Source organism: Tripterygium wilfordii, chromosome 11 (assembly GCF_013401445.1).
Source record: "Tripterygium wilfordii isolate XIE 37 chromosome 11, ASM1340144v1, whole genome shotgun sequence".
Taxonomy (NCBI): Eukaryota; Viridiplantae; Streptophyta; class Magnoliopsida; order Celastrales; family Celastraceae; genus Tripterygium; species Tripterygium wilfordii.
In genome coordinates, this window is record NC_052242.1 from 10,062,179 (window position 1) to 10,087,725 (window position 25,547).

Sequence of the window (25,547 nt, forward strand, 5' to 3'; positions counted from 1 at the left end):
TTTATTCATTGAATCAAATTATAGAATAAATATTAAAATATGGGGAATCGTAACGATAAAATCCGCTGTAGCACATTGGATATCTCGCTTATTTGAAATCCAGGTTCAACTCCCGTCAGCGGAATCCTCCTTTTACATTTCATTTTATTCAATGAATCAAATTATGGAATAAATATTAACGTATGAGGAATCCTAACAATAAAATCCACTGTAACACATTATCCTCTTTTTACTTTTTATTTTATTCATTGAAAAAAATTATGAAAGAAATATTAATATATGAGGAATCCAAAGAATGAAATTCGCTGTACCGCATTGCCTATTTCGCTTATCCGAAATCCGGCTTCGACTCCCGGCAGCGGAATCCTCCTTCTACATTTTATTTTATTCATTGAATCAAATTATGGAATGAATCTTAAAATATGAGGAATCCCAACAATAAAATCCGCTGTAGCACGTTGGATATCTCGCTTATTTGAAATCCGGGCTCGACTCCCGGCAGCCGAATCCTCCTTTTACTTTTTATTCATTGAATCAAATTATGGAATAAATATTAAAATACGGGGAATCCTAACAACAAAATCCACTATAGCACATTGGATATCTCGCTAATTTGAAATCCAGGTTCGACTCCCGGCAGCGGAATCATCCTTTTACTTTTTATTCATTGAATCAAATTAAAATATGGGGAATCGTAACAATAAAATCCGCGGTAGCACATTGGATATCTCGCTTATTTGAAATCCGGATTCGACTCCCGGCAGCAGAATCCTCCTTTTACTTTTTATTCATTGAATCAAATTATGGAATAAATATTAAAATATGAGAAATCCTAACAATAAAATCTGCTGTGGCACATTGGATATCTCGCTTATTTGAAATCCAGGTTCGACTCCCGGCAGCGGAATCCTCCTTTTACTCTTTATTCTTTGAATCAAATTATGGAATAAATATTAAAATATGAGGAATCCTAACAATAAAATCCGCTGTAGCACATTGGATATCTCGCTTATTTGAAATTCGGGTTCGACTCTCGGCAGCGGAATCCTCCTTTTACTTTTTATTCGTTGAATCAAATTATGGAATAAATATTGAAATATGAGGAATCCTAATAATAAAATCCGCTATAGCACATTGGATATTTCGCTTATTTGAAATTCGGGTTCGACTCCCGGCAGCAGAATCCTCTTTTTACTTTTTATTTTATTCAATGAAACAAATTATGGAATAAATATTAATATATGAGGAATCCTAACAATAAAATTCGTTGTACCGCATTGCCTATTTCGCTTATCTGAAATCTGGCTTCGACTCCGGGCAGCGGAATCCTCCTTCTACATTTTATTTTATTCATTGAATCAAATTATGGAATAAATATTAAAATATGGGGAATCGTAACAATAAAATCCGCTGTAGCACATTGGATATCTCGCTTATTTGAAATCCGGGTTCGACTCCCGGCAGCGGAATCCCTCTTTTACTTTTTAGTCATTGAATCACATTATGGAGTAAATATTAAAATATGGGGAATCCTAATAATAAAATCCGCTATAGCACATTGGATATTTCGCTTATTTGAAATTCGGGTTCGACTCCCGGCAGCGGAATCCTCTTTTTACTTTTTATTTTATTCAATGAAACAAATTATGGAATAAATATTAATATATGAGGAATCCTAACAATAAAATTCGTTGTACCGCATTGCCTATTTCGCTTATCTGAAATCTGGCTTCGACTCCGGGTAGCGGAATCCTCCTTCTACATTTTATTTTATTCATTGAATCAAATTATGGAATAAATATTAAAATATGGGGAATCGTAACAATAAAATCCGCTGTAGCACATTGGATATCTCGCTTATTTGAAATCCGGGTTCGACTCGCGGCAGCGGAATCCCTCTTTTACTTTTTAGTCATTGAATCACATTATGGAGTAAATATTAAAATATGGGGAATCCTAATAATAAAATCCGCTGTAGCACATTGGATATCGTGCTTATTTGTAATCCGGGTTCGACTCCTGGCAGCGGAATTATCCTTTTACTTTTTATTCATTGAATCAAATTATGGAATAAATATTAAAATATGGGGAATCGTAACAATAAAATCCGCTGTAGCACATTGGATATCTCGCTTATTTGAAATCCGTGTTCAACTCCCGCCAGCAAAATCCTCCTTTTACTTTTCATTTTATTCATTGAATCAAATTATGGAATAAATATTAAAATATGAGGAATCCTAACAATAAAATCCGCTGTAGCACGTTGGATATTTCTCTTATTTGAAATCCGGGTTCTACTCCAGGCACGGAATCCTCTTTTTACTTTTTATTTTATTCATTGAAATAAATTATGAAAGAAATGTTAATATATGAGGCATCGTAACAGTAAAATTCGTTGTACCGCATTGCCTATTTCGCTTATCTGAAATCTGGCTTCGACTCCGGGCAGTGGAATCCTCCTTCTATATTTTATTTTATTCATTGAATCAAATTATGGAATAAATATTAAAATATGAGGAATCCCAGCAATAAAATCCGCTGTAGCACATTGGATATTTCAGTTATTTGAAATCCGGGTTCGACTCCCGGCAGCGGAATCCTCCTTCTACATTTTATTCATTGAATCAAATTATGGAATAAATATTAAAACACGAGAAATCCTAACAGTAAAATCCGCTGTAGCGCATTGGATATGTCGCTTATTTGAAATCCTAGTTCGACTTCCAATAGCGGAATCCTCCTTTTACTTTTTATTCATTGAATCAAATTATGGAATAAATATTAAAATATGAGGAATGCTAACAATAAAATCCGCTGTGGCACATTGGATATCTCACTTATTTGAAATTCGGGTTTGACTCTCGGCAGCGGAATCCTCCTTTTACTTTTTATTCATTGAATCAAATTATGGAATAAATATTGAAATATGAGGAATCCTAATAATAAAATCCGCTATAGCACATTGGATATTTCGCTTATTTGAAATTTGGGTTCGACTCCCGGCAGCGGAATCCTCTTTTTACTTTTTATTTTATTCATTGAAACAAATTATGGAATAAATATTAATATATGAGGAATCCTAACAATAAAATCCACTGTATCGCATTGCATATTTCGCTTATCTTAAATCCGACTTCGACTCCCGGCAACGGAATCCTCCTTTTACTTTTTATTTTATTCATTGAATAAATTTATGGAATAAATATTAATATATGAGGAATCCTAACAATAAAATCCACTGTATCGCATTGCATATTTAGTTTATCTGAAATCCGGCTTCGACTCTCGATAGCGGAATCCTCCTTTTACTTTTTATTTTATTCATTGAATCAAATTATGGAATAAATATTAAAATATAAGGAATCCTAATAATAAAATCCGCTATAGCACATTGGATATATCGCTTATTTGAAATCCGGGTTCGGCTCCCTTTAGCGGTATCCTCCTTTTACTTTTTATTCATTGAATCAAATTATGGAATAAATATTAAAATATGAGGAATCCTAACAATAAAATCCGCTGTAGTATATTGGATATCTCAGTTATTTGAAATCCGGGTTCGACTCCCGGTAGCGGTATCCTCTTTTTACTTTTTATTCATTGAATCAAATTATGGAATAACTATTAAATATGAGGAATCCTAACAATAAAATCCGTTGTAGCACATAGGATATTTCGCTTATATGAAATCCGGGTTCGACTCCCAGCAGTGGAATTTTCTTTTTACTTTTTATTCATTGAATCAAATTATGGAATAACTATTAAAATATGAGGAATTTTAATAATGAAATCCGCTGTAGTACATTGGATTTTTAGTTTATTTGGAATCCGAGTTCGACTCCCGACAGTGGAATCCTCCTTTTACTTTTTATTCATTGAATGAAATTATGGAATAAATATTAAAATATGGGGAATCCTAACAATAAAATCCGTGGTAGCACATTGGATATTTCGCTTATTTGAAATCCGGGTTCGACTCTCAACAATGGAATCCTTCTTTTACATTTTATTTATTCATTTAATCAAGTTATGGAATAAATATTAATACATGAGGATTTCTAAAAATAATATCTGTTGTAGGACATTGACAATTTCAGTTATTTGAAATCCGGGTTCGACTTCTGACCAGCGAAATCCTCCTTTTATTTTTTATTTTATTCATTGAATCAATATATGAAATAAATATTAATATATGAGGAATCCTAACAATAAAATCCGCTGTAGCACATTGGAAGTTTCACTTATTTGAAATCTGAGTTTGACTTCTGGTAGAGGAATTCTCCTTTTATTTTTTATTTTATTCATTGAATCAAATTATGGAATAATTATTAATATATGAGGAATTCGAACAATAAAATCCGCTGTAGCACATTGGCAATGTCACTTATTTGAAATCCGTGTTCAACTCTTGGCAACGAGATCCTCATTTTATTTTTTTTTAGTCATTGATTGAAATTGTGGAATAAATATCAATATATGAGGGAATTCTAACAATTATATCCACTATAGCACATATGTCATTTCTCTTATTTGAAATTCGGGTTAAACTTCCAACAACGGAATCCTGTTTTTTATTTTTTTATTATTTATTTTAGTCATTGAATCAATATATGAAATAAATATTAATATATGAGGAATCCTAACAATGTAGCACATTGGTAATTTCACATATTTGAAATCCATGTTCGACTCTCGACAGTGAAATCCTCCTTTTATTTTTTATTTTATTCATTGAATCAAATTATGGAATAAATATTAATATATGTTGAATTCTAACAAAAATATCCATTGTATCACATTGACAATTTCACTTATTTGATATTCATGTTCAACTCGCGATAGAGGAATTATTTTTTATTTTATTCATCGAGGAGTAAATATTAATACATAGGGTAACCCTACAAACAAAATATACTATAGCACATTGGCAAATTCACTCCTCCTTTTATTTTTTATTTTATTCATTGAATCAAATTATGGAATAAATATTAATATATGAGGAATTCTAACAAAAATATCCGTTGTAGCACATTAGCAATTTCACTTATTTGAAATTCATGTTCAACTCGCAAGAAAGGAATTATTTTTTATTGTATTCATTGAGGAGTAAATATTAAAGCGTAGGGTAACCCTACAAACAAAATATACTATAGCATATTGGCAAATTCACTCCTCCTTTTATTTTTTACTTTATTCATTGAATCAAATTATGAAATAAATATTAATACATGAGGAATTCTAACAAAAATATCCGCTGTAGCGCATTGACAATTTCACTTATTTGAAATTCATGTTCAACTCGCGGTAGAGGCATTATTTTTTATTTTATTCATTGAGTAAATATTAATACATAGGGTAACTCTACAAACAAAATATACTATAACACATTGACAAATTCACTTATTTAAAATCCAAGTTCAATTCCGGAGACAAAATTGTTCTTTTATTTATTTTTTATTTTATTCATTTAATCAACATATTGAATAAATATTAATATATGAGAAAACCTACCAAATTTTTTTTTTCCTTTTTTATTTTATTCATTTAATTAATATATTGAATAAATATTAATATACAAGGAAACTCACCAACAAAACTCGTTGTAGCACATTGACAATTTCACTTACTTGATGTAACACTGTCCCAACGGGATCAATAATTGATCAAAATTCTCTTTAACTCGCAACAATCTTAAAATTTACATTTATTATAACATAGTAAATTCACCTCAACAGGTCAACAATTGAATATTAGAAATCTCACCATTTTCGAATCCAATCGCTAATATGTTAAATAAAAGAACTCATAAATCTCTCCAAATAAAATAAACAAAGTTTCAAGTAAAGCCTCCTTTTCCACTACCCACTACCCCCTCCCCAAGGCTACAAGTATCCAGGTCTCCACACTCACTCCTCCTCAGGACGTTGGTCCTCTTCCTGAGGATAGCAGAACTTGGTCAAACCCTGAAGCAAGGCAAGAGAGGATAGCAGAACTCACTTACTCCAGAGACTACTCTTTCTTGTTCTCCAGTAATGACCATGCTGCTAATCCAAAACCTCCTAATCAACATATCAAATCCAGACAAGAAGGTAGAGAAGAATCTTTACTCTTAAGTATATATATATAAACTAATACTAGTGAAAAAAAAAATCTTCAACAAAATACCACATGAAACACCTGGAAAAATGATAATGATGGGTAATCCCAATTTCTTTCTTGTTCTTCTTGGTGCTACTAGTCTTAATAGAAGAGAATGCTCCTAGAAACTGATTGTACATCTATGACTTTTACAATACAATATAATGAATCCAATATTTGAACCTGAAGTACCAAAACTATCTACCTTACAACACCAATCAAAGAATATGAATATGCTACCCTGTAAACGGTATACACTAATAACCGTGGCTACAATTATAAACAGAGCTGGGATTATTATTCAAGGAAGTTTTTGTACTTCAGCATCAAATTTCAATATCCATACGAGTTTTGATGGGCTTCAACTTGATTCCCAGACTCTCCGGAGATAAGAGTTCGGGTGTTATACATGAGTAGCTTGCAGGGCTCGCAGGATTCGTGCCATTGCTTGATGAGGAAGCGAAATATGGTTGTCTGCAGTATCCTAACCCCATGAGAAAGAATTCAATTGGGATTAACATGGCATATGGATCTTCTTCTGTGACCAAAGAGCCACATGCTTGAACCTAATATGATATATAATAAATCAATGAAAAATATGTCAATTTCTTGCTTTCAATTCATTCTTAAATGCAATACTCAGAAATTGATTATTATTTAGATGACTATCATTTACTCAAGAGTGTATATAAACAGTGACGAAAGAGAAGAAACAGCTCAAAAAGACATCCAACCTCAACGAGAGCACATTTCTTTCTGCCCATTTTGGTACTCATATATGCAGATTCAGCATGGAAAGGACTACTTTCACCCACAAACATAAGCGTCTTACACTGCAATTTATTCAAGCCCTCTGTAATGTCATGCCTCCTGCAAATAAACTTCACAAATTAATGGCAGGTCTAAGACATACCTATTAGGTCGAATATGCTCAGTGACGTTTGCAATAGTATAGCAATTTTCAAAGATGGCGTGAAATGCGACTATAGACTTTGTAGAGCATATGTTTTTGCACAGTAATGTTTGACCAGCATCCGAAATGCAAGTACGGCAATGGAAAAAGTCCCACTCGGAACTTAATGTATTGTTAAATAGTTTTGGACCCTTACTCTTAGAAGAAGAAATTGTGCCAAACAATGAGATATCCAGAATTACAAAAACTTACTCATTAACTGCTTGAAGAAAGCGCACTACATTCAAACTTTGTCTCTCGTCCAACAGCTGGTAAACATGCAACCAAAATGTATCAGTACCCGTTCATGATTAACGAGAATGGAGTAAAACAAAAGATCTGCTTTTGTTGAGACATTAAGAATCCATACATAAACGGATATGGAATACAATAATAAGCTCAAGAAAGAAGATAGATTAATTTGTCCTTGTCTAACATTCGAATCAAACTTGCTGAACACTTTCAAACTGATCCCCATTATTACAATTAGACAAACCTATGGATGGGACTATTTGTGTAGGATATGAATCTTCATTGGACGAATTTGCAGTTACAGTTGTTTCTCTTTACAGAAGAAAGAATTCTAATGCAGTTCCCTTACCCTTCGGCAAGCCTGGATGATGTCTGATTCTGAACCATGCATGCCGCACCTAAATTCCTAGAAGAAAAATATGAAAATTATATCATCTATGAATACCAGAGAGGCCAAAAATTAAGTCACATGGATAAGAGTTACCTTACTGAAATAGCGCTGAAGAAGACATTCTTTCAAGACACCACACATACCATAGAAATATAACAAGTTCAGCAATATCTGAAAAGTAGAGTAAACTAAAGGTCTTCAGTAAATATATCTTCCTCAAATGGTAGTGTATGTGCATGTCACCATGTATCTTTACTGTAGGTGCCAGCACAACACAAGTGGACAGTGCCAAGAAACAGTTTCATATTTGGTGACCAAAGAAACAATTGCTGAGGAAAATTCGAAAGTGTTTCAATTTTATCCCATTAAAGATGAAGCCACAATAAATATTGAGAAATTTGGAAAATTACTGTGATTAAGTGGTACACATTTATAGCAAGGTTTTTGGCTGTTGGCTACACTAGGTCAGGCAAGTGAATGATGTACCATACGCAAATTGTACTATAGATTTTCCAAGGATCCGTGTCAATATCAGTGTCGGATGTTGGAAAAGACTATTTCAAATTCTAAATTTTGCAGAAACTCTCATTTAGGATCCATCACGAGAGCAACACCTATTAGTTTTATATTATCATATTAAGACCTTGTTGTAGACCCATTCCGGCCACGAAGGTGCTCTGCAAATAGGGGAGACAAGAATCAACCCAAGCACCCGTTCCTTATACTTCATCTGCAGTAAAGCGTCAAATAAATTAAACCATCACAGAAGTAGAATATATCAAGAAGGGCAGTTTATTTTGGCAGCTTACCGCAAAGAGAGTAAGGATGTAGGCACCCGCTGTGACACCCAAACACAGAACCTGCTTTAGCCTGATTTAAGATCCATAGTTGAAACATGAGTAAGCTGAAACTGACATTTATTAAAAAGTTTAAACAAATACTGGGGAAAAAAAGAAGATATATTAAATATAATGCCCTTCGAAGAATTTTGAAGATGCTAAAGCATGATGCAAACTTACCCCTACATATAAAATGTGGGAAGACAATCAGGAATTGAACCTATGACCTCTACGTTGCACCTCAGTAACTCTACCACTAGGCATGCACACAAAAATACCATATGGCGCAGAATTATGCTTGATGTCATTGAACACATCAGGGCATGTACAAGGCAGCCGACAGAGGATTTCATCCGAAAAATCTAGATGGTTACTGGAGAGCAAATTGCTCCTGGCTAATTGATATATATTCATGTACTCTGTCCTTAACCCCTTGCATTTTGTACATGAGCCAATAGTTGGGTAAGCATACTTGAAGATAAATGATGTCCACTTGAGAGTCAAGAATGACATGTGTGCAAAGATCAACAACAAGTCTAACATTTTATTGGACACTCATATTGTGGATAAAACAACAGACTGGATCAATGGATGTAGAATCTGGTAGCACCTAGAGTCATCAGTGACACGGTAGCAATAAATGGCCAATCAGATACTTTAGCCAACAAAAATTAGAATGGCACAATCTTACACATATTCCTGACAGGGAACAACATGTTTATGTAACTTGTAAGATTTAGAGTATCACATAAAACCAGAAAGAATAAATGAACATAAGCAGTAGAACAATTATGACTTCATAATTGAGAGAAAAGTAGAAAACAAAATCCACCAAGGGCAAATGAGAACAGCATATGCTAAACGTAAATTTAATTTGTCATCGACTCTTTGGAAATCCTTAGAGTGTGGAAACAATGTGAAATTGTGAACTAAAAATCTACCATTTGTTTAATTCCCAATGCAAGAAACGAAAAATCTAAACAGTAAGAATAAGATGTGAAACAAATGAAGATTTACACACCCAAAGTAATCAAGCACTTCAGCCACCTGGTCTGCTAAATCATCCACACTAAGCAATGGAGCATCTGAAGATATCACATCAGCTCCCAACTGCAAGAACTCTTAAACAAATGGTGTAGAATGGCCTTATTAAACAAGAATTAAAAGCTAAACACAACTTTAAAGCAAGAAAAGATTAAAACTGATACTGACCTCATGTCCCGGGGCATCAATATGGTAGATGCAAAAGTTATGAAGCAGTAAAGAAGCTGCATCTGGGCAATATAATAGGCCTTGGAAACAAGACATGTCTGTAAAATCCAAAAGACATTCAGTAAAGTGAAAAATGAAACACAAATGACTACTAAAATACTTCACAATATTTAATCATGATCTATGAAGTAGCTGAACACGAAAAAATGCGCAAGAGGTGTAAAAGAGATTCAATCATTCCCAAGAACCCAGGAGCACAAAAAGGGCCCAAATATTGGAAAGTCAATTACTATCAATAATGCTGCAAGGAGAACAATAACCAATTAAAGTGTATCTTCAAAGAACCAATGATTTCCAACTAGGAGGCAAAAGAATCCGAGTCAATAATCTCCAAACGCCAGCGTACAGATGTGGACTAATTTTACCAAACACAAGTAGACTATCTTCAAAGAACATGTACGAAGCGCCTCAAAAAAAAAAAAACCAAAACCCACTAACAAAGAGAATGAAAATGAGAACCATATAGCGGAATCTCATTCGACAACCAGATGGATGTAGCAAATTTATCTCAAGAAACTGCATATTGGGTTCGATAAGTCTACCAGGAACAAGAATTGAGGCATACAATTGAGAGCAACATCTGGGTATGTTATCAAAGCAGGCTTTTCTTGATCACCACAAACACACACAGAGATTGCTCCTCTGCTTGTTTTCACCACCACACACTCCTGCAAATAGCATTAACCAGACCATAAAAACAATACTAGAAAAATACAAAGAAACACATAAAAAGAATATATTTCAAGGTAGAAATGGCTGTTTCTTGAAGGTTGTCAATGTCAATTACTCAAGTACCTTCTCTCCAAAAGAAACCATGTCTATATCAATAGACACTGAGTCACTCGACTCACCCATCTTTCGATTCTCCTTCAATCTCGCAAATGTAGCAACCAAGATACGAAGATTAATCAACTCGCTTATCGAAATTTCTTCTTTTCTTTCTTTGCTTCACCTTCTTCTTCCTCCTTTTGATCTCTCCACTGCCAGTGGCTTGCTTTCAATTTTGGTTCTCTTGGCCCTTGGGAATATCATGAAATGACTAAAACGCCCTCAAAAGAAAGAGCGAAATAATGAAATGACTATTCAGTCCTACAGTCAAGGCGTTGACGTGTTGTCAAGTGAATATTTGAAGCAATCCATTGGCCATGTGACCGTTGGAGGGTATTAAAACGGTCGCTTTGAGGGCGTTTTCACGATGGTGATGCAAGAAACGTCACCGTTGAAAGACGTATTTAAAGTCACTTTGAAGAGAACAGTATCGTAACAGCTGTATGCCACCTGGACGCCGCAAAAAGGATAACCCCGGAGATGTGCCAGCTCATCGCTGGTCATGCTCCATTGCTCACTCCCCTGCACCACTTACTTTTTGTTAGTTGTGTTTGTGCGGGATTGGGATCCTTTGAGGGATGGAAAAAAAAAAGAGTTTCGGGTCGGAAAATATCACTGTTAACAAAATATTTATATATAGATTCTAATTTAGATTAAATTTAGAACATATTTAATTAATTTAATCTAAATTGATTTAAATCCGGACAAGTAAATCAATCACTAATCTAATTCGAGTTAGGATTCAGACAAAAAAGTAAACAAAATTTATGTGTTTGGACTCAGACTCGATTTTAAATCGGAAAAATATTTTATGTTTGGACCTTGATTTCGAATATATAAGTTATAATTTATGTCAAAACTTAGTTTAATCTATGTCGAACAAATTAGGTCATCCTGACTCATCCAGACTAGATAGAGTTTTGGCATCCTTACCTTTGAAGAGGAGGAGGGCCTCCAATCCTTCATTTTGGACAAAAGGTTCCACCTGTTTGGCAAGGCGTCGGCCACGGCGTCTCCGCTAAGAGGGTCGTTGGCGGCCATCACCTTACCAAACGACACAACGGCTGCAGCGGAACTGTGGCACACATGACAATGGTTCCGTTGCCATTTCAGAAGCCCCTACACGAAGCTTCTAAAGGTGAAATTTTTTCATTTATTTGATTGTGGGGCCCAGGTTATCATTTGTCTTTTGTTTAGAAATTAATGTAGGCCCCACGTTATCATTATTCTTTTTTACAGAAATTAATGTGGACCCCACAGTTTTAATAATATATATTTAATACAGTATTTAGTTTAAAAAACAATTTTTTGAGAAACAGTAAATATTTTGTCAATAATAATATAATGTTAGTTTAAGTTATATTTTATTGTTCTAATTAATATTATAAAATTAAATTTAATATTTATAAAAAATGAAAATACACATTAAATATAATAAAAGCTCATGTAAGATATAATGTAATGATAAAAAATTTAAATAATTTTCAAATTTGATATTTATAATTTATGCTTAAAATTAATCTAATAATAATTAAATTTATCAGATTAAATTTAGTAAAGTAATTTGTTATAAAATTAAATATAATATTATAAGGTTTAAATTAATACTTTTATTTAATCTTTTATCCGTTAGAGTCAACTTTTCGTTCGTCACAAACTCTACAGCATATTTCATAACTATAAGTTAAGTTTTTTTTTCTAAGGCTTTTTCGTTAGTCTTGAAAATCAATCAAAACGCTATACCAAATGGACCCATAGTAAGTTGAGAATTTGGGAGTGTAATAATGATGGAGATTAGAGGTCAAATTATTCTAAAAAATTGAGACATGATTGGTCCGTGATTTTGGATTGGTAACGAACGCGTTTTCGAAGCGACAGTCACGCCTCAATCATCTCTCCTCCCTCATACCGCTTTGTGCTGGATTAATAGTACAGAACATACAGAGAAAGAGAGAGTGGTCACCCGCTATTTTGTCGAACATGTTAGCCACGCACGACCAAATTTTCTTTAATGCTTTTTTCTTTCCCTAACATAAAAACCTGCTGTCACTATTTCCCGGACATATCGAGTCCGGATAGCAGCTCCCAAATAACGCGTGACAGATAAGCTAAAAAAAAAAAACAACATATATTCGGGTATGATGTTGCTCGCCATGGCATGATTTTCCTGAATTTTACTCCAGAGCAGCAACCTACAACCCCCACCACCTTGTGAATTATTCCATCAAAGAATATAGAAATACTTGATTGAAAAAAAAAATTTAAAAAGGCATTCCTGCTGCGAACCCAGCACTTGAACATGAATTGAATTGACAGAAACATCACTTTTAAAATCTTACTTCCATGGAATATAAATGTGGGGCAAACAAACATGCACAGAGACATAGTCTGAAGCCTGAATCAAAAGGGTCCCCATTATTAAAGACATTGAAACACAGAAAAAGTTCATTCATATTTGATATTCCATCATAGCACATTCAAGAAACTGGCAATGTCTCCAGACATTGCCATTCTTGACTTGTGTGCCAGAGGCAAGGAAACTCTCCTCAAAGGAAGTGATCCAATACAGATATAGGTAGTTTTATCAAATCTCATCACAACTACTTATGCAGACAGCATACACTTCTTCTATCCGCCTCTGTTCAACCTCAAAATTTAGGCAACTGACAACTAATATTAGATCATGCATTATCACATAAATAATGATAAATCTAATCAGCCGTGATTCCACACTAAAAAATAGTGATCACCGGAATTTGGGGTGCTTGTAACCTGTTCTTATAAGAAAACTTGCAGTTGGGTGTCAACATATATCCAGGCAGTCAGAACTCAGAACTTAGATCATATGACCGAAAACAATTGTGTAAAAACTTGAAAGAGTCTGATAATAGCCTCACTTATATGCTTAAAATGAATGAGAAGAACATTATCCCTTTCTTTTCTTCTGCTTTTTTGAGGGAAAGAAAAACAAAATGACATGCATGAGCTACTCCCACCCAACACTAGAAAACAACATTCTACTATGCTGGTGCTACCTGGGCAAGAAAAATACCATATCAAATACTGACAAATATAAGACTTGAAGGTGGAAGCGAGAATCGTGACAATCTCTCAACAATAATCTCCTTTAGTTCTCATAACCAATAGCCACCACTATTCTGCTGTGTAGTCGTCCGACAATGATCTGCAAGGTTTATTTCATAAACCAACAAATGTGAAGTTTTTTCTTTCATCCAGTCAGGTTAGCCATTACATTAGTGATAGCCTACATATTCCATGAACAGGAATAGAAAATTAAGGATTGAAAGCCACGACAAGTATTTTCCACCACAAATGAAAACCTAAGAAAAGAACATCTGGAGCATCTTAATACTATTATCTACATAGTTATACCTCCATTCAGTAACATCTGTCAAAGCCAAAGCACAAAAGTGCTTCTACAAGGGCTACAGTTTTTCCTTCCGTGCCCAGGGACCGTGAACATTACACAGCCAAGAGCCATCATATTTTCTTCTACAATGAAACAAAATCATGTTGCACTGTTTTTTTAATCAGAGACCCAGTTCAGAAATGAAGAACAGAGGAAGAGGAATGATGTCTGCTAATATGGTACTTGGATGTCCAGTAACATTTATCAAAGAAACCACTTGCACAAAGGGAGAGGCCAAGAGGGGGGAAAAAATTAACAGTGGAAGGTCCATTTCCATGAAAAGATAAGATGCTACAGAGCATGTTGCTTCATAGAACTAAGTCAACACCTTTCAGGGTCCTCACTTCTTACAAGAATTCACATATTCAGCTCACAAACTCGGTTTATGTACTGCAGCAGATTATGTATATCTCATCACCTCACAGCTGTATGATGCAATGCTCCACATGTTGCATCATACAATCATCATTGGATTTAAGTATCTTTTTACTTCCCAAGACATATTTGTGGATAGGGTATACTAATGAGTTTTGTATTCAAAGGTTTTAATAATCAGACGTGAAAAACTGAAAAAATAGAACTCCATACCAAAGCCTATATATGGTCGAGCTCTTTCATATGCTCAAGATACTTTTTCAACAGATTTTTAAGAACCACAAGGCACCTTAAGATCACTCATGAATAGAACATGGGAATCAATCATCTTTATGGATGCAATTAGCTAAGCTCCTCAGAAGGAACTCGAAACCAACATATGGTACATTAATCCATTAAGGTTAGAAGAGATATTAGATTGGAAGGGAAGGATATACTTACTTATAAGGTATATAGCTTTCTACAGAGTCGTGATAAGAGAGATCTCATCTCAACCCGACAAGTCAGCAACACTTGAGGTACTACACTGCCGGTTATGCAAACACACTAAAAACACAACTGAAACAACCTTATTTAACGCACAAGTATTTCAATATAGGAGTTTCAAGAGATGAAAAAGTAGAAATGACAATAATCAAAGCCTATATATAGAATTTACAGCCAACTAGAGACGAAAAAAACTCTCCAATGTTCAAGCTATCAATTTCCTCAAGTGGAAGTAAAAGGAGGGGGAAGCTTTCAGTAAACTAAAAAGGGCGAATTTCAATTGAATAAGAGTATAATCGATCACATAGTTTATAAAACTCACAACTCACTACAAGGTTTGTGTTAGCACTTAGAGAAGTATTTCTGAGTTCTTTCTATTCATTCTTCCAAGCATATAAAATCAGCGAAAAACCAAGATTTTGCTGTTTGGAATCAACGAATCTCTGAGAGAATGACCATGGCAAGGCATTTGGATCCAAAAGGGGCTCACTAGTCCACATCTTCTCTGCTGAGAGGCATGTCTTGAACATAAAGACAGCTCCTCTGAGTGGTGTCCCAAAGAGCCAATTATACACATCCCAGAAAACTTCTACTGGCATCCCATCAACCAAAATGGTATGGTTCCCACGGAACTTCCAACAAAGCCGCTTCACCAACATAACAGTCTTGCAGTCCATGCGAATTACTAAGCAAGGATCATTAACACCAATTGTGTCACATTCAATTACAATATCATGAAGTTGCCCATTATCGCGAAATCGTGCCTTAGTACTGAGGACCTTCTTGCTAAATATATGCTCTCTCTTGGCAACCAAAACAGCAATTCCCGGAACTTGAGTGGCACTGGTCTTCCTGAAAGCCTCTCTCCTCTTATCTCCAAGAAGGAGAATCATTTGCCTGTCCACAACAACAGCAACATAAAATCCCTCCAAAGGTTCAGGCCCAGAACCAAATTTGGCATTTGAGAGGTCCCAATATATGTCAATTTTACAGGAGTATGCTTCTAAACTCTTGGACCCTTTTCTTTTGGAGAACAACCAGGGCTTTATATCAACCTTACACATACATTGATTGGCAGAATCATCGATCCCTACACTTAGGCCTTGACCCATCAAATTTTTGCTCCATGTAATGGTTATCAAACAAGACTTGCCACGTATGCGGCACTGGTAAACACAAGTAACCAGATTCTGTGCATTTTTACTAGCGCTTGATGACGATGAATCGGCCACTTGAACTCCATTCTCCCCAAAACAAGATGGAAAATCTCTCATTTCGACACCAAAATTTCAACGTCACTACTCGAAACCCTCTCTCCAGCCTTTCTACAAACACTTTATCCTCGATATCGCAGCCCAAACTAGCAGACACAGGCCAATTAAGAAAGGAAAAAAAAATCAAAACGAAATAACTAAACAAAAAAAATGACACATACCTCAAGTTGTCAGTGAACAACCCAAAACCCCATCTTGGAGACGCATCAAAATATGCTTGTAAAGGCTGATTTCGACCTGGGTAGAGTCAATTTTTGATGCGTTCCAGCAAGAAATCAATCAACAGTTCAGGGAGAGAATGAGGGGTAAATCTGAATTGAAGACAAAACTGGGGAATGCAGGGTAGTAAAGCAACTGCGGAGAGAAGCAGACAAAAAGTACACTCGTTTCACCGTCAATAATACCCTTCTCTAACAATATTTATAAAAAAATCCCAAAAAATTTAAATAAATTAATTAAAGAACAAACAGACGAATATGAAAGAAACATTACAGTAAGGAACGAGAGAGTTGGAGACACAGAGAAATACAGACATACCGCAAGATGGTGACAGCTTAAATAATCAAGTGTAGGGTAGAGGGATGTAGCAACCAAGTACTGCTGAAAAGGCTGGGTTCTGAATACTACGCTACACTGAGAGAGAAGGGAAACAGCATCTCTAATCTCTCCCCTCCCTATTGTCGTCTCTCAAAAGTTTCCCTCTTTTTCTTTTCTTTTTTAACCCAGACAGACAGACCCACAGGTAATGTAATAGATGTAAGTGAGGCCTCTCTCCTTCTCAATTAGGAGTGGCTCTTGATTTCTTTCATGGAAACCATTATAAGTTGAACTGCAAATTTTTGTTTGATTTTCATCTCTCTTTTTTTTTTTAATGTAATTGAAAATACAGTTCTTGCTGGTGGGCTCCCATTTCACATGTTATTGCAAGCACGAAGTCTCATCTACAAGAATCAAAAATAATTTTTTTTAAAAATAAGACATATTATTATAAATTTTTTTTAATATTATGCAATATTTGACGTATAGTTCAATCACAAATAAAAGCCAGAAGTGACTTGACGAAAACATTGTTTTCTTGCTTTATTTTTCTTGGCATTATATATATTAATATATTATGGTGCAATTGAGTTGCAATCATAGGACGGACTGTGTACATGCGCATGGTTAGCACGCTCTCATGTACTCCAAAATCCAAAGGCTTCTGTTATGTTTGTGTGCTTTAAGGAAGATTAAGACGTGGGCTTCACGTGCACTTGTTTGTGGCCGGTGAGGATGCGTTACAGCCCGAATTGGCCGTTTTCTTAGGCCCAATAAATATTTCTCCTCATTTTTATCCAACACTTGTTTTCTTTTTCGGTAGCATTAAATTTCGTAATTTTATTTACATCACACAAACTATTAAGTTTACACGACCAATTTTAATTCTATAAGTTTACATCCATATTTTATAAATTTACACCAAATAAGGCTTTTTTTTGCGACCAGCGTCCTCCCGGAATGAGCTAAATGCACCATTGCTACAAGGTTTGTTGAAATTCCTTGTCTGCAAGTTTCTTGTTAAGTTGGTCATGTCTAAAGGGATTTTATCATTTTCAACATCACGAAGACACATTTCATACTGACTCTTTGCCATGAGTTCAACTATTTCCATGGGTACGTCATCCACAACAACATGTTATGATCCGTTATCGGCTCGGTCCATATCTTTTTTTTGTAAAAAGCGAATGTTCATGAATTTTGAAACTCAGATCCTTCCCACGCACACATGTACACGAATAGATTAGGCAAACAAACACCAAACAAATAAAATCAATGGTTTTGAATTAGGAATCTTGGCTTCTCCTTCATCAAGAGAGACCCATTTTCACCATATCTGGAGATCTGGGTGTCTAATCTCTGTGTATCAAATATGTGTCATCGAAACACATCAGAAAAACTGCTGATCAAGAAGTCACAACATATGGAGGATATCTAGAATTTGAGTGAAGAAATCTTGAATCAAACCTTATTCAAAATAAAGCTGAGATATTAGAGTAGATACTTAGGAAATGTGCATAAAAAGTAAATCAGAAACCTCAACATGGCTAGGAGGAAGTAGAGAAGAATGAGCTCCACCTCCTCCTCCGAACATATCTAAAAAATGAGATGAGTAGTTTAGAGAGAGGTTAGAGAAAAATGGGGTTACAAAATTCTAACAGTACTAGTAGAGGTACTCTAGATATTAATATAATTGTAAACAATAATAATAACACAAATAAGAAAAAGTATATATTAAGCACAAGCTCCCTATGAATACTCTGCTAGTATCAGAAGTTCGTCACAAGACAATTGATCTAACTATAGCACTAGTCATCCCAACACTAAGTATCCCGACACTATCACTGCCTAGGTGACAACGACATATAAGCATGTGACATGGAAAGTATATCATTTATTTTTTGAGACAAAAATACCCTTATTTATTTGTGTAATTTATTTTTTCACATATGCTGACATCATCTAATGACTTATTAGATCAAGCAATAATGTAATTTGAATATTTCTATGTCAATGATGCATTGAAGGCAAGTGTAAACCTTCTCCCCTCCCCCAACGATTAAAGTATAATTCCTATTATAGTATTCTTGTCCAGTGGTATTGCAACATGTGTGACATATATTCTATCATATGCCGTTACTTTGATAATCTTCTTGAGATTTCTCCTGTGCTTCCTTAGTGTCTTCTTATTATCAGCAATTGTTGAAAAGAACGATGTGGGTTTTTAACTCCTGCATCTTTTTGATTGTCAATATATGTAGGAGAATCAAGAATTATTTTTGAGTATAGGTAGAAGGAATTGGCAACTGGAGTGGTTACATGCGAAGTTTGATGAGTCCATTGATGGGGATCAAGTGATGCTTGAAGGGCTTGACACATTTGATGATTTGTTTATCATTTGTTTTTATTCTACTATCTTATTATTGTTTGAATTGAATTAAGTTATGTTTTTATTTAACTGCTAGATTATTTGATGCCGTGTGCATCTTAATTTGGTTTAAATTTGGGTTGTTTAATATTTTAGTATTTATTATGGTTTGTATGGATGCTTATTATTTATGGTTTGTAATCTCTTAAGGAACGATGCTTATACCGGATTGTTAATAGGTAATGACAAATGATGACAATTGAGATGATGACGAGTTTATTACAAATGCAACAATTTTAGAAGCAGTGATAGCAGTTAGTGAACTTATATATGCCGCACCATCTCAACGATGTTGTCCATCTCCATTGTCGAGGCATAAATACATAATAGAGTTGCTTAGAGGTAATCCAAACAAATCTTTGTCAATATTGAGGATGGATCAATGCATTTTCGTTGATTTGTGCAACGAATTGTCAACAAAGTATGGATTGGTGGCATCACGTGAAGTTGGATTGAGAGAGACGGTAGTCATTTTCGTATATATTGTTGCACAAGGTGTTAGTACTAAAGCAGCTCAGGATTGGTTTCAACATTCAGGTGAAATAATCCATCATCAATTTCATAAAGTGTGGGAGAGCCTAAAATGCATGTCCACTCATTATAAGGTCGAGGGATCTGAATTTGTCGCAACTGCGCGTAAAATTGCAGATAGTGACAAGTTTTTTCCTTCTTTTCAAGGGTTGCATTGGGCAATTGATGACACTCATATACCAACGGTGGTACCACCTGATGAGCATATTCCATACATTGGGAAGAAAGGAGTGACAACCCATAATGTTATGGTAATATGTGATTTTGATAAGTTGTTCACGTTTGTTTGTGCGGGGTGGGAAGGGTCAGCTCATGATGCTTAGTATTCAATCATATTATTGAAAATGATCATAGCAATTTTCCTTACCCCTACAGGTAAGTATTAATTCAGACATACATTTATTTATTTTTAAATTTTGTAAACTAGTAATATATATATATTTCATTTAATGTAGGGAAATATTACTTAACCGATGCCGAATATCTGAATCAGAAGGGATACCTTGTGCCATACAAAAGGCAGAGATACCACCTAGCAGTATTTCGTACTGGTCCACAAGCCTTAGATCACTAGGGAGCATTTAACCATGCTCATTATTCTCTAAAAAGTGTCATTGAGCGTATTTTTGGTATATTTTAGAAGAAATGGTTGATTCTATTGAGGATGTCATTATATAAATATAAGGATGAAGTGAATATTGTTGTTGCGTGCATGGCATTGCACAACTTCATACGAAGACACGTAATTGAGGATGAAGATTTTTTGACATTTGATAACAAATTAGTGGACATACAATGATGACGGCATTGGTAATGGTATCGTCATTGTGGAGCCTTCAATCTTGAATGAAGATATTGAGATGACCATTTTACATGATATGATTATCACAGAGTTATTCGGTTTATTGTAGGGAAACATTAAATAAATTTGTTACATTTGTGGTGCGTTTGGTACAGGGGTAATGGGGTATAATGATTACAAGGGTAATTAAGTTTTAAGTTTACTTGTGTTTGTAATGTCAGTATAACTTTTACTCCTGTAATAAATTTTAGTAATTGAGCTTATTTTTTATACATAAAGTTTACTGGTGGGGGGACCTGGGTAATAAAAAGTAATAGAAAGTTTTACTCTAACCTATTACCCCCTTAATTAAATCTCGACATCTGCGCTTGTCTCTCTCGACGGACGATCCGCGCTCGTCTCTCTCGTTGCAACCTAGAAGCTCGATCGATGATCTACACTCGTCTCCCTCATCGCAAGCGCCCTCTTCTCTCTTTGAATTCCCAAATCTCTCCCTCGAAGCTTCTGGGTATGGCCTGAATTTCTCTTTTCTCTGATAATTTTTTATTTCTATTCTCTTTGCTTTGCTTTTTACCCCCTTCCCTTGTTTTTATGCTTTTGCTTTAGGGATTTGGTCAATTTTGTTAAATGGCAGAACTTAATCTGATGCTTGCTTTCTTTTATGGGGAAGAAGTTTTTGTAGGTTATGCCATACAAAGTTAAGATGATCAATGGTGAAGTCCTTAAGCTGATAGTTTTCTTTTTTTGGCTCTTATTCCAGTTTCTTTTCTTTGATCTACTTTCAAGTATTTTCTGGGTCCTGAACCTGGCCGTTTTCAGGGGAGGAAAGAATTTTGAAATAGAAATAGAAATTGTTGGTCATTAACATTTTTGTCAGGTTGGTTCTTAAAATTGATAGCATAGTTACTGTTTTGAATGAGATCTCTTTCTAATTAGAAGGAAATTAAATATGATTCCAGTAAAAGGAACATAAGATCGTAATAATTACTAGTATGTGTAAAAAAGTATGAGAACCCATTGTCAAAACTTGATTTCAAGCCCTTACTGTGTATTGCATAGCAAATGAGAACTCCAAAGTTATAGCCAAAACTAATAGTGTTACTATTATGTAGATAATGTAGATAAAGCTAAGAGTTCATAGGATTATCTAGACATGTGCATGCTATATATGTACATATCTGTGAGATGAGTGAACTTTAGTTGTATGATGGGTTCACACCCAAACAAGCAAGGGCAAGCATGCCCACGTGTAGGGGGAGTCTTAGACTCAATGTTGTGAGGAAGCTAACAGAGATTGTGTTTCTTTTTGTCATTTTTCTAGTTTGGGCGTGATATGGCTCATCTCCCTTTGACGATGAGGCAAAAAAGTTTAATTGCATTAGCATTGTGGGTTAGACTTAAAACTTTGATGATGGTGTACTACTATTCATCCATGTACTTCATACAAGAGAGGAAGAAATACTTTATGCTCACTAAGCCCTTTGTCAAAAGGCCATTTAACAAAGGAATGAAAAACATCAACAATCTTCTTAAAGACGATGTTGTTGCCATCGAACAAATTAGAATGGATAAATGAACTTTTTACATATTGTGTGGAATGTTGAGAACCATGGTAGGACTTAACGATACCAAAAACATGCTAGTTGAAGAGATGGTTGCACTTTTCTTGAACATTTTGGGACATGATACAAGGAATATGATGATTAAGAATACAATGCATCGTTCCCAAGAGACAATAAGTAGGTTGTTTCATAAGGTATTGCAAGGCGTGTTACGTTTGCATGAAGTGTTACTAAAGACCCTGGACCCTGTTCCTGAAAATTGCATCGACAATAGATGAAAGTGGTTTAAGGTAAGAGAGCCTATATTTATTATGTTGTAGAGACTAGACAAAATGTGTTCATTTGATTATTTATTCATATATTATAATTGAATAGAATTGTTTGGGAGCTTTAGATGGCATATATATGAAGTTGAGACTTCCAAAAGGTGCAAAAACAAAATATCAAACAAGAAAAGGTGAACTAGCAACCAATGTGCTATTGGTTTGTACAAGGGATATGCAATTTGTCTATGCTTTGCTAGGCTGGGAAGGGTCTACTACTGATAGTAGGATCTTAAGGGATGCTACTAGTAGGCGTAATGCCCTAAAAATTCCAAATGGTAAGATCTTACATTCCTAAAATATACTAAACTGTTAATGGTATGATATTGTTTGACTAATGCATTGATCACCATGCATCGAGAAAACAAGTTCATAGGGGAAGGTGGGTTCAAGAATGGGTATGTAGCTTACTTGCTACAAGATATGAGGAAGAAATTCTTGGCATCAATGTTACAGAGAAGAACATTGATTCTAGACTAGGCTACTTAAAAAGACAATTTACTGCTATACATGAAATCAAAGAAAAGGGAAGTGGCATTGGGTGGGATGATGAAAGGAAGATGGTGACCGGTGATAAGACTGTTTTTGATGAATGGGTCAAGGTATTTCCTTTATTAATTTTTATCTTGAGTTCTATAATTTTGGTATTTGTTTGAAGTTAATTATTTGATAATTGAGTACACTTCTATTCTTTGGTTATAATTATTTATAGTTGTTTGAAAAAGCTTGGTTATAGTGGTTTGATAATAGTATTCTTGATTACACACACGATTAATTTGTTTAGCAATGCTTTCTTTTGTAATTATGTAGGGAATTGTTTAGAATAATGTTGATTTTTGTTCTTTGTAGAGTCATCCTTTTGCGAAGGGGTTGTATATGAAATCATGACCATTGTATGATAAGTTTGAGGAGATTTTTGCCAAAGATAGGCCTAAAGGGACTAATGCAGCCACTGCTGCTGATCGTGTTTCTCAATCTATTGCTACACCCAATGAAGAAGTTCCCGCAACCACTGCAACTTCTAGTTCAACGAGAAAACCAGTTTACAAGAGAAAGTTAGAAGAGGTAGAAAGTTCACAAGCTGAACTTTCTAGCAAGGTGGAGGCAGCCCTTGCTACCGGGAATGAATAGCTTTCTCAAATACTAGCTGCCATTACTACTGGTTCAAAACCTATAGATAGGGCACAATTGAAATATGATATTAGACAATTACCAGGTTTATAGACAATTACCAAATGCACCCTTGGTATCAATATGTATAATATATATTAGTGTTGTTAACAAAATTGATACTTTGTTTTTTTAAAAATAAATCATCATAAAATAAAGATTAATTAACTATAATAGCTTTAAAAAATCATTTATTACATATATATGACAAATTTTATTGGGTTCGTTTGGGAGTGTTTTATATTTTGGTGCTGTGAGGTGAAAAGTTTTGGTGCTGTGAGGTGAGTTATGCTGACAAAAAGTGTTTGGCAAGATACAAACAAAATTGTGATGAGGTGAGTTGATGTGTAATTTAGTGTTTGGATGAATCAAATTGTGGTGAGTTGAAATAATATTTAGTTGTCAAATATTATTGTAAATTGTAATAAAGGATTTTGTAAAGTCATTTTAGTTAACTAACATTCCTTAATTTTTTTATGAATTAGTTTTTTGCAAACTAAAGTAACAATAAGGTTAACAATACTAATTTATATCATACAACATATCAAATGTAACAAATTTATATATGTTTCATTACAAAAAACCAAACAACTCTGCGGCTATCATATCACGTAAAACAGTCATTTCAATATCTTCATTCGTGATTGAAGGCTCCCCAATGTCAACTCCATTACCAATGCCATAGTCATTTTGTACGTTCATGGTTTCATTAGCAAATGTGATGAAATCTTCATCCTCAGTGACATGCATTCGTATGAAGTTGTGCAATACCATGCACGCCACAACAATCTTTACTTGATCCTTATATTTATATGACGACATTCACGATAGGATCAACCATTTCTTCTTTAATACACCAAAAGTATGCTCAATGACACTTCGTAGAGAAGAATGAGCATGGTTGAATGCTTCCCGGGGTCCCGAGGGTTCTGAACCATTGCGAAATACCTCTAGATGGTATCTTTGCCCTTTGTATGGCACAAGGTATCCCTTTTGATTTGCATATCCGGCATCGACCAAGTAATATTTTCCTACGTTGAATGAAATATATTTTTAAGTTGTTGACAAAATAAAAAAAAAATTGTATGACTAAATTGAAACTTACCAGCAGGAGGGTGAGGGAAATTGCTATGATCATTGGTAACAACATGATTGAATACTCGGGAGTCATGAGCTGACCCTTCCCATCCTGCATTAACAAATGTAAACAACATGTCAAAATCACATACTGCCATAACGTTTTGGGTTGTCACTCCTTTCCTACCAATGTATGGAATACGCTCATCAGGTGGCACCACCGCCAGGATATGAGTGTCATCAATTGCCCCAATGCAATCCTTAAAAAAAGGATAATATTTATCACTATCTGCGATTTTACGAGGAGTTACCAAAAATTGAGGATCTCTTGGCCTTATAATATCAGTAGACATGAGTATTAGGCTCTCTAACACTTTGTGAAACAGACGTGAGATTGTTTCACCTGAATGTTGAAACCAATCCTGAACTACTCTAGTACTAACACCTTGTGCAACAATATAAACGAAAATGGCTACCGTCTCTCTCAATCCAACTTTACGTGATGCCACCAAGCCATACTTTGTTGACAATTCATTGCACAAATCAATGAATACATGATTGTCCATCCTCAATATTAACAATGATTTGTTTGGATTACTTCTAAGCAAATCTGTTATGTATTTGTGCCCCGACAATGGCGAAGTCCAACACCTTTGTGGTGGCGCAGCATATGTCAATTCACTAACTGCCACCACTGCTCCTAAGATGACTGCATTTGTAATAAACTCATGATCATCCCAATTATCATCATTCGCCATTACCTGTCAACAATCCATGTGTAAGTTTCATTTCCTCAGGAGAAGACAAACCATAACTGACATGCAAAATAAACATACAGCATATCAATAACATAATAAGCAATTCCATCCACAACAGATTG

At 34.8% G+C, this 25,547-nt stretch overlaps 3 protein-coding genes across 7 annotated transcripts; all 3 read right to left on the reverse strand.

The window, feature by feature from the left end:
• Positions 1 to 6,178: 6,178 nt before the first annotated feature.
• On the reverse strand, positions 6,179 to 11,042 carry LOC120009688 (protein NDL2-like). Of its 3 annotated transcripts, XM_038860364.1 has the most exons (11): positions 10,640 to 11,038; positions 10,410 to 10,512; positions 9,785 to 9,882; positions 9,594 to 9,682; positions 8,543 to 8,603; positions 8,377 to 8,463; positions 7,827 to 7,904; positions 7,692 to 7,748; positions 7,304 to 7,359; positions 6,873 to 7,008; positions 6,179 to 6,704 (listed from the first exon to the last, which is right to left on the reverse strand). In XM_038860364.1, exons 1-11 carry the CDS (start codon positions 10,697 to 10,699, stop codon positions 6,465 to 6,467), a joined length of 1,065 nt encoding a protein of 354 aa, XP_038716292.1. In that variant the 5' UTR covers positions 10,700 to 11,038; the 3' UTR covers positions 6,179 to 6,464. The 3 variants fall into 3 exon arrangements, with proteins under 3 accessions (XP_038716292.1, XP_038716293.1, XP_038716294.1); XM_038860365.1 differs by lacking the exon at positions 8,377 to 8,463 and having other exon boundaries at positions 10,640 to 11,042; XM_038860366.1 differs by lacking the exon at positions 10,640 to 11,038 and having other exon boundaries at positions 10,387 to 10,512.
• A 4,046-nt stretch (positions 11,043 to 15,088) lies between these two features.
• LOC120008854 lies at positions 15,089 to 17,103 on the reverse strand. Of its 3 annotated transcripts, none has more exons than XM_038859212.1 (3): positions 16,775 to 17,103; positions 16,399 to 16,474; positions 15,089 to 16,323 (listed from the first exon to the last, which is right to left on the reverse strand). In XM_038859212.1, the coding sequence occupies exon 3, from the start codon at positions 16,235 to 16,237 to the stop codon at positions 15,338 to 15,340; it is 900 nt and encodes a 299-aa protein (XP_038715140.1). In that variant the 5' UTR covers positions 16,238 to 16,323; positions 16,399 to 16,474; positions 16,775 to 17,103; the 3' UTR covers positions 15,089 to 15,337. The 3 variants fall into 3 exon arrangements, with proteins under 3 accessions (XP_038715140.1, XP_038715138.1, XP_038715139.1); XM_038859210.1 differs by having other exon boundaries at positions 16,399 to 16,591; XM_038859211.1 differs by having other exon boundaries at positions 16,399 to 16,647.
• A 7,309-nt stretch (positions 17,104 to 24,412) lies between these two features.
• On the reverse strand, positions 24,413 to 25,425 carry LOC120008770. Its single transcript, XM_038859144.1, has 3 exons — positions 24,855 to 25,425; positions 24,696 to 24,779; positions 24,413 to 24,621 (listed from the first exon to the last, which is right to left on the reverse strand). The coding sequence occupies exons 1-3, from the start codon at positions 25,423 to 25,425 to the stop codon at positions 24,413 to 24,415; spliced, it is 864 nt and encodes a 287-aa protein (XP_038715072.1).
• Positions 25,426 to 25,547: the final 122 nt, after the last annotated feature.